Source organism: Mytilus trossulus, chromosome 2, assembly GCF_036588685.1.
Source record: "Mytilus trossulus isolate FHL-02 chromosome 2, PNRI_Mtr1.1.1.hap1, whole genome shotgun sequence".
NCBI lineage: Eukaryota > Metazoa > Mollusca > Bivalvia > Mytilida > Mytilidae > Mytilus > Mytilus trossulus.
In genome coordinates this window covers 45,012,208-45,023,369 of record NC_086374.1, presented here as the reverse complement: position 1 = coordinate 45,023,369, position 11,162 = coordinate 45,012,208, and the positions used below count along the sequence as shown (strand labels likewise).

Here is an 11,162-nt window from a genome sequence, read left to right as displayed (position 1 = left end):
AACGTCATCTGTGCGTTTAGGGGCGTCGTCACTTCCTTACAATGTTGAGCGAGTGGTTGGAAAATTATAATTCTATATTGTACGAATTATTCGGCAAATTGAATTCTGAAAATAGACAATCAGCACTGCTGTCATTAGGGAATTGTCAGTAAGTACCTACAGAGCAACCATTATTTTTAGTTTATCCTGCACAAAAACGATCACTTAGACGCTTGATGGACGTAAATAGTGCAGGGATACAGGCGAGCCCCTCTATCTGGTAAATGACGTCATAAAGGCGTGTATAATTGACGAGTTTTTGCCGGTGACGGATGAACTCGAAAGTGGTCTATTGAGTTGACTTTCTTTTTAAAGCTTTAAATTTTAGAAGGTGGAAGACCTGGATGCTTCATACTTTGTATATAAATGCCTTATGTTACGAAGTTTCTACCTTTCACATCACTCACATGTCCTTTACTTGACCTCATTTTCATTGTTAAGTGACTGAGGGTAATTTTCAAGATCCTCATGCCCTTCATACAATTTTTCGCTTCACCGTGACAATCTATAGATCGGTGAACAAGGTTAAGTTTTGGTGATCAAGTCCATATCTCGGATACTTTAACAGTTTAAGAAAAAGGTCTAGTATTATGTAAGATGCTATGATGCTAGGGTTAGTACTTCGCTTTTGTAGGCAATAAAAAGACGTTGTGTTGCTTTCAATTCTATAATTCAGATCCCATACAAGTTTGCGTTACAATAACGTTACGTCAACAATAGTAACGTTGGGTACGTTTGAACAAGGTCGTGAATCTTTGACACTCCGGGCGCCGAAAGTGAAATATAAATAGAAATGAAATGAAAATTTGACTAAATTGAAGACATATATCATAATTCATCACTTAACTTTAAAGTCTATGTATCATAAAAGAAAGAATTAATCACTTTGAATTTGAACAGTCTATTTCGATCATAATTTGAAAAGTTATTTTGTCCACTCGTGAATCTTTTGTACGGCATCTGACTTCGCCTGACGGAACATCTTGGGTCGTGTAACATCCTCCGGTTCAGATTCAATACAGTTCACTTCGATTGGGTATAATTTCGTGATTGGGCGGTTGGTGGTTCCGTTTTTAGTGCGAAGTTTTACAGTTCTGATAAGATTATCCTCTCCTTTTACCAGTTCTTCGACAACGGCGAGTTTCCATGAATTTCTTAAAATTTCGTCATGTATTTGAACAACATCACCAATAGCTATCGATTGTTCGTTATTTCCTACACTTCTGTGATGTTCCCGTAATGAGGTCAAATACTCATATTTCCATCGCTGTTGAAAGTGGTTTAGAATGTCTCTTTGTAATTGAACACGTTTGTTAAAGTTAATTGGTTCAAAATGTCCATTGTTTTCACTAACTGGATACGGAAGTCGCGTAATTTTTCGACCATACAAAAGATGTGATGGTGTCAGTGGTTCTGGATCCGCAAGATCGGATGAAACATACGTTAGAGGTCTATCATTGAGAGTTGCTTCGATCTCTGTTAACACAGTTTGTAAAGTCTCTAAATCGACACAGTTACTTCCTAATACTTTCTTCAAACACATTTTCGTTAACCCAATCAACCGTTCATAGAAACCACCAAACCACGGAGCTTTCTTTGTAATAAATTTCCAATTTGTTCCTGTAGAGCTTAGACTTTCGCGCACTAAATTTGAGTTTGTAAGATGTTTGATTTCTCGACTGGCTGCTTCAAAAGTTAGTGCATTGTCAGATATTAGTAACTTCGGTAAGGATCTCCTGCTTGCGAATCTTCTGAAGGCTAACATAAATGTAGGTTCTGATAAGTTATTCACAAGTTCTAAATGAACAGCTCTCGTCGACGCACATGTAAACAAACATAAGTATACCTTTGATTTTATATTATCTGTATTTCGCACATACATAGGACCAGCAAAGTCTACGCCTGTAACAGTAAACGGTATATCCTCGTGTAACCTCTCTTTGGGCAGTGGCGGTGGATCAGGTTGTTGGTAAGCATGCCCTGTTACTTTCCGACAGTTAACGCATTTTCTAAGAATAACTTTGACTCGTTGACGAATTCGAGGTATCCAGTATACTTGTCGCAAGTGTGTTACGGTAGAGTTGACGCCTTCATGTAAATGATTGATATGAGCATCCATAATAATGAGTGAAGTGAGTCTATGTAACGGAGGTAACAAGTATGGATGTTTAGCTGATTCCTCCAAAGGTGCATGTTGAATTCTCCCGCGGCAACGAAGTGCATTTTTTTCATCAAAGTACAAGTTCAATTGTCTTACAATAGACGGCTTAACTGTCACAGATTTGTTGAAATAATTAAACACTTCATGATATTCTGATTTCTGAACCGTTTGTATCCATGTCAATGTAGCATGCTGTATTTCATTAACGGTCAATTCCGACAATGTTCTAGCACTCCGTGCTAACTTACAGTTTTGTATAAATCTCATCACATAGGCTGTAACACGTATTAATGTCTTCAAACTGCTATAACGTTCGATATCCATAATCTTATGTATGCCTAATTCTTGACGTTTCTGAGATGTGAGTAAGACGTGCTGTTTTTCTGAGGTTTGATTAGTGGGAATCTCCATTATATTCTCGTTTTCAACAATTTCGTTTCCGCTCCATGTTGGCCATTGTGTTTTGTCTGTTATCCACTCGGGTCCATGAAACCATAATCTGTTGTTTATGAATTTCGTTCCTGTTATGCCTCTAGTTAATAAATCTGCAGGATTTGCATCCGTCGGACAATAACGCCATTTTTGATTTTCATTTGACTCCTTAATTTCCTTGACTCTGTTTGCGACAAACTTTTTGAGTGGTTTTGTTGATTGAAGCCATTTCAAAACGATCTGACTGTCACACCAGAAGTTGATTTGTAAGTTTCCAATATGTAGATTATGAATAAGATGTTTCGCAAGTCGAGCCCCTAAAAAGGCAGCCATCAGTTCAAGATTAGGTAGAGTGACACTTTTCAATGGGGCAACTCGATTCTTTGCCATTACTAATGCAGACTCCTTTTCTGTGACAAGATACGCACAGGTTCCATAAGCTAGTTGACTTGAATCTGTGAAAATATGTAATTCTGCTGTTTCAATGTCCGTTATTCCTGAACACTCAAAATAACATCTAGGAATCTCAATGTTCATTGCAAATTGTAGATCTTTGGTCAAATCACTCCATGTTGATTCGATTTCTTTTGGTAAAGGGCAGTCCCATGCAAACTTTTCTTTCCACAACAATTGCATTAACATCTTTGTTCTGACGGTGACGGGGCTAAGCAGACCTAGCGGATCATAAATGTTTGAAGATTGTTTTAAGATCTCACGTTTTGTTATTATCCTTTCCGTTGTTGTATTTATGTTGTTTCGAAACGAGATTTGATCGTTGTTCACATTCCAACGGAGACCAAGAATTTTGATGTTCGTATCTCTTTCTATGCATTTTTCAGATTGGGCTAAGCGTAGTAATTCTGTGCTATTTGACGTCCATGATCTCAGATTGAATCCTCCTCTTGCCAATAAATCTCGTGATTCTCTGTAGAATTTCAGCATTTCTTTCTCATCCCAGAAGCTTGACAAAACATTGTCAACATACAGGTCGTTTTTCAGTATCTCGGCTGTTTTACAAGAATTGAGTTTGAAGTGCTTCATAAGGGTGGCATTCAAGATGTAAGGTGAGCATGTAGTTCCAAATAGAACGACTCTAAAACGGTAAGTTATCAGTGGACTGTCTGGGTCAGATGGATCACTCAACCAAAAAAATCTTGTGACGTCCCTATCTTCTTTATCCAGTTCGACATTCAAAAACGCTTTCTCTATGTCGGTAGTCACTGCGTGCTTGTATAATCTGAATCTAGCTAAAATTCCCGTCAAATCGTTTAACATCGGCGGAACTGACATGAGACAATCGTTTAAACTAGCCTTGTGAGGTGATTCGTTACAACTACAATCATAGACTATACGTATAGGAGTCGTAGATGAGTCCTTTTTTACTGCATGGTGAGGAATGTAGTGAATTCTGTTTGACTGATTTCCATTTTCTGTTACCTGCTCAATGAACCCTCGGCGTTTTTGGTCCTTAATTATGTCGCCATACATTTTCAGCATGTTGGTATCCTTTTTGAGTCTATCGATCATATTACAAGTTCTGCGTAAAGTGACATTATAGTTCGTAGGTAACTCATTGAAATCATTTCTCCATGGCAGTTTTGCGGTATAGCGATTATCTTGGTAAGTTATGCATTTTGTTTCGTATTCATCATTGAAGTCTTTCATGGTGGTTGTTTCTAATTCGTCTGCTTTGACACCAATAGATTCTAAATCCCAAAACTTTTCCAGGCTGCTTTCCTCTTGCTGATGTTGAATCAGTACATTAAACATTCCTGTTGATGATTGTTCTCCTGTAAAAGTATGCATCGGTCCTGACAACAAGTATCCCAAACGGGATTTTACGGCCGTTGGCCCATCTCCTCTGATCACGTGATCCTGCACAATACTCCAATAGTAGTCCGCTCCAATTAAAAGAGAAAGTTCAAATTTCCCATCCTCTGTGACTGGGTTAGCTAATCGTAATCCTTTGAGATATGGCAGTTTTGAAGCGATGACATTTGTAACATTACTGAGGGGTGCGGCAATGCGCGGTACTATCAGTACATCCATAGGAATAAATCCACCAGTTTCAATTTCTAAAGTAATCTGAGCCTTATCCATGTGTCTCACGTTCTGGTTGGCGTTTCCAAAAGTTGATAAACTAATTGTAGAATTTCCACAAGGTTTAAGTTGTAATTGTGCTGCTAAATCTTCTGAAATAAATGATTTCTGAGACCCTTCATCTAGTAAAATGTTAGACATCGCGCTCCGATCCTCGAACCATACAGGTGCTACTGCTGTCTTAAGAAGTATCTCGGTGTGTGCCTGTGCTTGTGGTGTTGACGTGTAAAACGTTGACATAGGGTTACTTTCTTCTCCATTAACATTTACTGTATTGACAGCGGCGGCATCAGCGGGAGGTACAGGTGCTTGAATTTCCTGATTACATAGAGCAGTGTGATGTCTCTTGTCACATTTACGACATTTATATCGTGATCTACATTCTGATATCTTATGTTTACCAAAACAGTTGAAACAAAGTTGTTTTTTCTTGACTATTTCGTAACGACTGGCATTATCTTTAATCTCTGAGCAATCAACAGCTGAATGGGATTTGTTGCAAAATATGCATGGCTTGGGTTTATTCGATTCAGTGTTGTTCCTGGAATTTGTGTGTACTCTATTGACTGGTCTATAATTTCCTTTCATTGTAGCCTTTGTTACAAACGATGCGGTAGGGGTTAAATTATCTGTGTTCATAGCGTGGCCAGCTTGTTGAGCGCGCAGCTCCTTACCTATAGCCTTCCGTAGTAAGTCTATGGTCCATGTACTTGTATCATGCTCTCTTGTCAATGTAGTTCTCAATTCCGGTGGTAGTTTTCTAAAGATGATGGGTGTAAGTACTGTTCCAAAATTTGTTTGACACTGTCCTAGTGATTCTAGGCCTCTAATACTAGTTTCAACTTTGTCATAGAATGTTCTGAGACTGTTTAATGACATTGTGGGGTTTGGCAAATCGACTAGTTTTTGCATATGTGCATCAATAATGATTCCTTGTTGACCATATCGCGCTTGTAGTAATGAAATTGCTTGCTCATAGTTTGCGTGTGTAAGTGACAATCCCGATATGCAACTTTCCGCTTCTCCGTGAAGCTGGGCCTTCAAGTATGTGAAACGTTGTACGTTTGTCAATGATGGGTTTGTATGGACAGTAGTTTCGTACGATTCCCAGAAAGTTTGCCATAGAAGTAAATCTCCCGAAAAAGTCGGCAAATCTAGTTTTGGAAGTTTGTGATAGAACTTATAAGTTTCATTTAATGGCGGATCTCTGTTGATCTCATATTCTCCTTGTGAGTTTGCACTTGTCGATGTTTGCATGTGCTGATTTGTATTCTGATTGAAATTATTTGAAGATGAATGCGTTGTACTAGTATTTTGTACGATACTTGAGGTTAATTGACTCACCGAATCCTGAGGTGTACTTGATTTCAACTCCAAATCACATTCTTTGTAGCGGCGAATATTAATGTCTATATGCTGATTAAATTCGTCTGCATCCAAAATTTCCTGTTCCACACTTTCTGCATCCAAGGAATCCAATATTTCAGCGTCTAGTTTCTGCAAAAGTTCATGTTTACGTTCAAGGTTTTCAATGGCACTATGAATGTCCCGTCGGGTGATCTCTCCTTCGTTGATTTTCTCGTCAGTTTTGTGAATCTGTCTGGTTACGGCGCTTCTGTGGCCTCCTCTCACTGCTTTCAGCTTATCCTGGTCACGGTACCAATATGTAAGATGCTATGATGCTAGGGTTAGTACTTCGCTTTTGTAGGCAATAAAAAGACGTTGTGTTGCTTTCAATTCTATAATTCAGATCCCATACAAGTTTGCGTTACAATAACGTTACGTCAACAATAGTAACGTTGGGTACGTTTGAACAAGGTCGTGAATCTTTGACAAGTATATTTGGTGTATGGAAAGGATTGTAAGGTGCTAATGTCCAACTGGCAGGTGTCATCTGACCTTGACCTCATTTTCATGGTTCAAAGTTAAGATTTTGAGTTATGGTCTTTATTAGCTCTCCTGGCCCAAAGGGCCAAGTGAGCTTTTGCGTCCGGCGTCCTCAACTTTTACAATATCTTCTTTTCGGAAACTGTCCAAATTAAACCAAACTTGGCCACAATTATCATTTGGGTATCTAATTTATAAAAATGTGTCCGGTGACCTGACCAACCACCCCAGATTGCCGCCATGGCTAAAAATAGAACAATGGGGTGAAATGTAGATTTTGGCTAATATCTCTGAAACCATAGCATTTAGAGCAAATCTGACGAGAGGTAAAATTGATAAGCAAGCCTAGATCGATCTGCCCTGAAATTTTCAGATGAATTGAACAATCGGTTGTTTGGTTTCTGGCCCTGAATTGGAGATTTCAAGGAAAATTGGTCGTTTTCATACGACCGCAAAAATTGAAAAAATTTTGGTCGTATATTGGTATCACGTTGGCGTCGTCGTCGTCGTCCGAAGACATTTGGTTTTCGCACTATATATATATAACTTTAGTATAAGAAAATAGAAATCTATGAAATTCAAACACAAGGTTTATGACCACAAAAGGAAGGGTGGGATTGATTTTGGGAGTTTTGGTCCCAACAGTTTAGGAATTGGGGGCCAAAAGGGGCCCAAATATAGTAAGCATTTTTCTTGGTTTTCGCACTATAACCTTTGTTTAAGTAAATAGAAATCTATGAAATTTTGACACAAGGTTTATGACCACAGCAATTGACCCCAAAGTAACTAGCAGTCAAAAATTGATTAAAAAGTCAGAGATAAATGTGAAAGTCAAAAGATGCAATTTATTATGCTATGATTCACTCATCTGCCCAAACGAATGATAAAAAACACTTTTGTATTTTGTAAATAAGATGTACTGTAAGGTCATTTAATAACAACGTGAGGGCCTCAAGGTAGATAAGCGAAAGCTAATTATGTCATCCTCTTTAAATAAAGTCATTACTTACTTACTAACAACGGTATTTTCACCAAAATACTGTTACGAATTTGCAGTTTAACAATGTTTAAGAAGGTTATAATAATTTTACAGTTATATGTTTTCCGATATCTCTATTAGTTTCCCATATCATCTTTTTATCGTTGAAAACTGTATCTAAAATCATCCCTTTATCCTTGGTTGCTACCAGACGCTTTACCTGTACAGTTGTTACTAGGGTGCTCTCTTCGAGGTCCGCGTTAAAAGTATAAATAGTGGGTAGCTATCCAGTGTGTAAATTAAATTGAACCGACCGTGCAAGGGCTGTATAGCCAGTCAAGGTCGTTAAAAACTTCCATTTGTTGTGTAAATTGTCATTCTTATCAGATACGTCGTAAGAAGAAGATTAAAAAAAGGTTGGACCGTTAAAATTTAAAGACGAGTAGCAGGAGTATTCACAAGTGGAGTATTCACAAGTGGAGTGTTTGAAACCTGTTGAGAAGATATAAATAGTTTCGGTTACGTAGAAGTTGTATAAACAGGGTTAGTGCTAAGGTTTTGCGTTCCACATCTCTCACTATTGCAGTGAGTGTTTGCTGTTAAACCATACCTTAGTGCTACCTTGTTCCAACCGTTTTATAAATATATTTTAATCAAGTTTCATACGTCGAAAGTTTACAACAGTTTGAATAGTTTCCATACATTCGTTTTATTCAGGTTTCAGACAATAGTTCCAAACCGTTTGACCCGTTTCAAACATTTAGGTTTCAGACAGGTTCCAAACATTTAGGTTTCAGACAATAGTTCCAAACCGTCTGACCCGTTTCAAACATTTAGGTTTCAGACAGGTTCCAAACATTTAGGTTTCAGACAGGTTCCAAACATTTAGGTTTCAGACAATAGTTCCAAACCGTCTGACCAGTTTCAAACATTTAGGTTCCAGACAGGTTCCAAACATTTAGGTTTCAGACAATAGTTCCAAACCGTCTGACCAGTTTCAAACATTTAGGTTCCAGACAGGTTCCAAACATTTAGGTTTCAGACAATAGTTCCAAACCGTCTGACCGGTTTCATACATTTAGGTTCCAGACCAGTTTTATACATTTAGGTTTCAAACCAGTTCTATACATTTAGGTTCCAGACTATAGTTTCAAACAGTTGGTTTTAAACAGTATCGGACAGAAAGGGTTTTAAACAGTTTTAATTCAACAAGTTCGGGTTAGGTTGATAGGTGTTGAAAATCGTTGTATGTAGTTAAGTATTTCTTTCATATTTGATAGTGATAGTGTAACTTTTTATTGACTTTAGAACTTTTGAATTGCTTTTCAAATCCAGGAAACTGGTACGAACCCGAGGATAAAAACATCTAAACGTCCCCGCCCGGTTACACGTTACAATACATATTATAGGGTTATTGCATGAATATTGGTGAATATTGTCCCGAGTAGAATCTTATATTGCACGAGCTTTCGAGTGCAATATATGTTCTACGAGGGACAATATGCATGCAATAACCCTTTTATTGTATAGCAATATAATATTTGAAAGTAAAAATTGGTTTAAACTAAGATTTTCTCGTTGATAACGTCATGAATTTTGAAGATTTATTGCACGCTAACTTTTGGTTACTTTCTGTGGGAAATATTATATTGCTATACAATAATATGAATTATTGTACAAGTTATAAGTGAATTTTTGTCAAATATTCATTATTTTGTACATGCACTTTTTGTACAAATTACAATTTGTACAAAGTCAAAATGCAAATTATAAATGATAACATGTACACAACATATATATTGTCTATTTGTTTGCTAAATTGTTTTTAATTAATCCTGCATTGTGCAGAATCCCCAAAAGTTCACATACGTCACTTCAGGTGTAGCCACCCAGTATGTTTTCTCGTGTGTGATAGTTTAGAGTGCTGGAAAATAATTTATAATTTCAAAATAAGTCCCTCAAAAAGGTGAAATGTTCTAATTTGTTTACATGTCATACAGTCAATTCAGTATATATATATATATCTAAGATAATCTTTTTATATGAATTATTAAGGTAAAATAAGAAAATATTAAAATGAAGTCAATTACATTTCATTATAAAGTAAAATGTAATTGACAGGGGGAGTAACTATAAAAGTTCAAGACATCTAAGTGTATTTGAAGTTGATTTGGGAATATTTTTTTGAAAATTCTAATATCTTTGCCTATTTATCATTTTTTATAAATTAAGTGACCTTTTATTTATTGTGTATTGAAATTAAAGGCAGACGAAACAGACGGTAGAAGCCAAAGAATCATTACTTCATCGTCATATTACACTTTCCATAATCAATTCAAATTTTGTTTTCATATTAAGCCCCCTTTTCCACCCTGTATGATTGGTTTGGATTTACTGAAATGTGTTTTTAAATACAAAGGGACAATTTTTTTTATGTAAGTCTTGTTAGAAATTTTTAAAAATTTATGGCAATATTGCATTTTCTGCCATTTATTTTTTTTGTATTTAACAATCATCTTTTAGTATCTTTTTGAGAAAAAAAAGAAGAACAAATATTGTTTTAAAAATGAAATGATCAGTGAAAATAGTAGTTATTTAGCCATGACTACATATTGTTTTAACAAATTATTTTATACATATAAAAAAAGATGTGGTATGATTGCCAATGAGACAACATAAACTGTTCGTATATTTGTATGACGTTGGCGTCGTCCGAAGACCGTGATTTGGTTTCCGCACTTTAACTTTAGTATAAGTAAATAGAAATCTATGAAATTTAAACATATTATTAAGGTTTTAATATGACCACAAAAGAAAGGTTGGGATTGATTTGGGGAGTTTTGGTCCCAACAGTTTAGGTTCACTTCATGGGCTTTATTTTGTGGTGTATCAGCTGAAGAAATTTTAAAAGCAGCTCACTGGACATCTGAAACTACTTTCACTTCATTCTATTTGAAGGATGTTCCAGACCACCAGTCCATTTTTGCAAAGTCAGCAATTTTGGATTCTTTCAAGAGAGGAAGACAAAAATAGGTGAATATATTTTTTTAATTCCTTATTTAATTCCTTTCCCACCTCCTTTAGTAGGGCTGCAAATTCTTTTGCAATTAGTTAAGGAGGCAGGTAAGTGGAAATATTGAAGTGAAATAGGATTTTTGTGGGTAAAATCCTTGTTCATGAAATATTTACAATTACCAGCCTCACCCGCCCTCCTCCCCTCTCGAGGAATCTTTTTTAAATATTGGTCTCGAGAAACTGAACAGTTACGTAACTTCGTAAGGGAGATAACTAGAGGTATTACCGTATTTATATTAAAAAAACTCGACGAACGTATAGGGAAGAAGAGGGAAATTGCAATTAGTTAAGGAGGCAGGTAAGTGTAAATATTTCATGAACAAGGATTTTACCCACAAAAATCTTATTTTCTTGGTTTTTGCACAATAACTTTAGTATAAGTAAATAGAAAATCAAAGGTGAATAGCCACAAAAGGAAGGTTGGGATTGATTTTGAGAGTTTTGGTCCAAACAGTTTAGGCCAAAAGGGTCCAAAATTTAACTTTGTTG

The 11,162-nt window shown here is 36.4% G+C and overlaps 1 protein-coding gene across 1 annotated transcript; it reads right to left on the bottom strand.

Moving 5' to 3' along the window:
* Positions 1-964: 964 nt before the first annotated feature.
* On the bottom strand, positions 965-6,626 carry LOC134705798 (uncharacterized). The gene is made up of 2 exons (XM_063564515.1): positions 6,540-6,626; positions 965-6,229 (listed from the first exon to the last, which is right to left on the bottom strand). Exons 1-2 carry the CDS (start codon positions 6,624-6,626, stop codon positions 965-967), a joined length of 5,352 nt encoding a protein of 1,783 aa, XP_063420585.1.
* Between the last annotated feature and the right edge of the window lie 4,536 nt (positions 6,627-11,162).

Excerpts from the sequence above, each read along its gene's own strand:
- LOC134705798 (XM_063564515.1), bottom strand. The coding sequence starts at position 6,626 with ATGACACCTGCCAGTTGGACATTAGCACCTTACAATCCTTTCCATACA. Across the intron at positions 6,230-6,539 it reads ATTCACGACCTTGTTCAAAC|AAACTAGACGCTGAAATATT; the intron begins GTACCCAACGTT and ends GAACTTTTGCAG.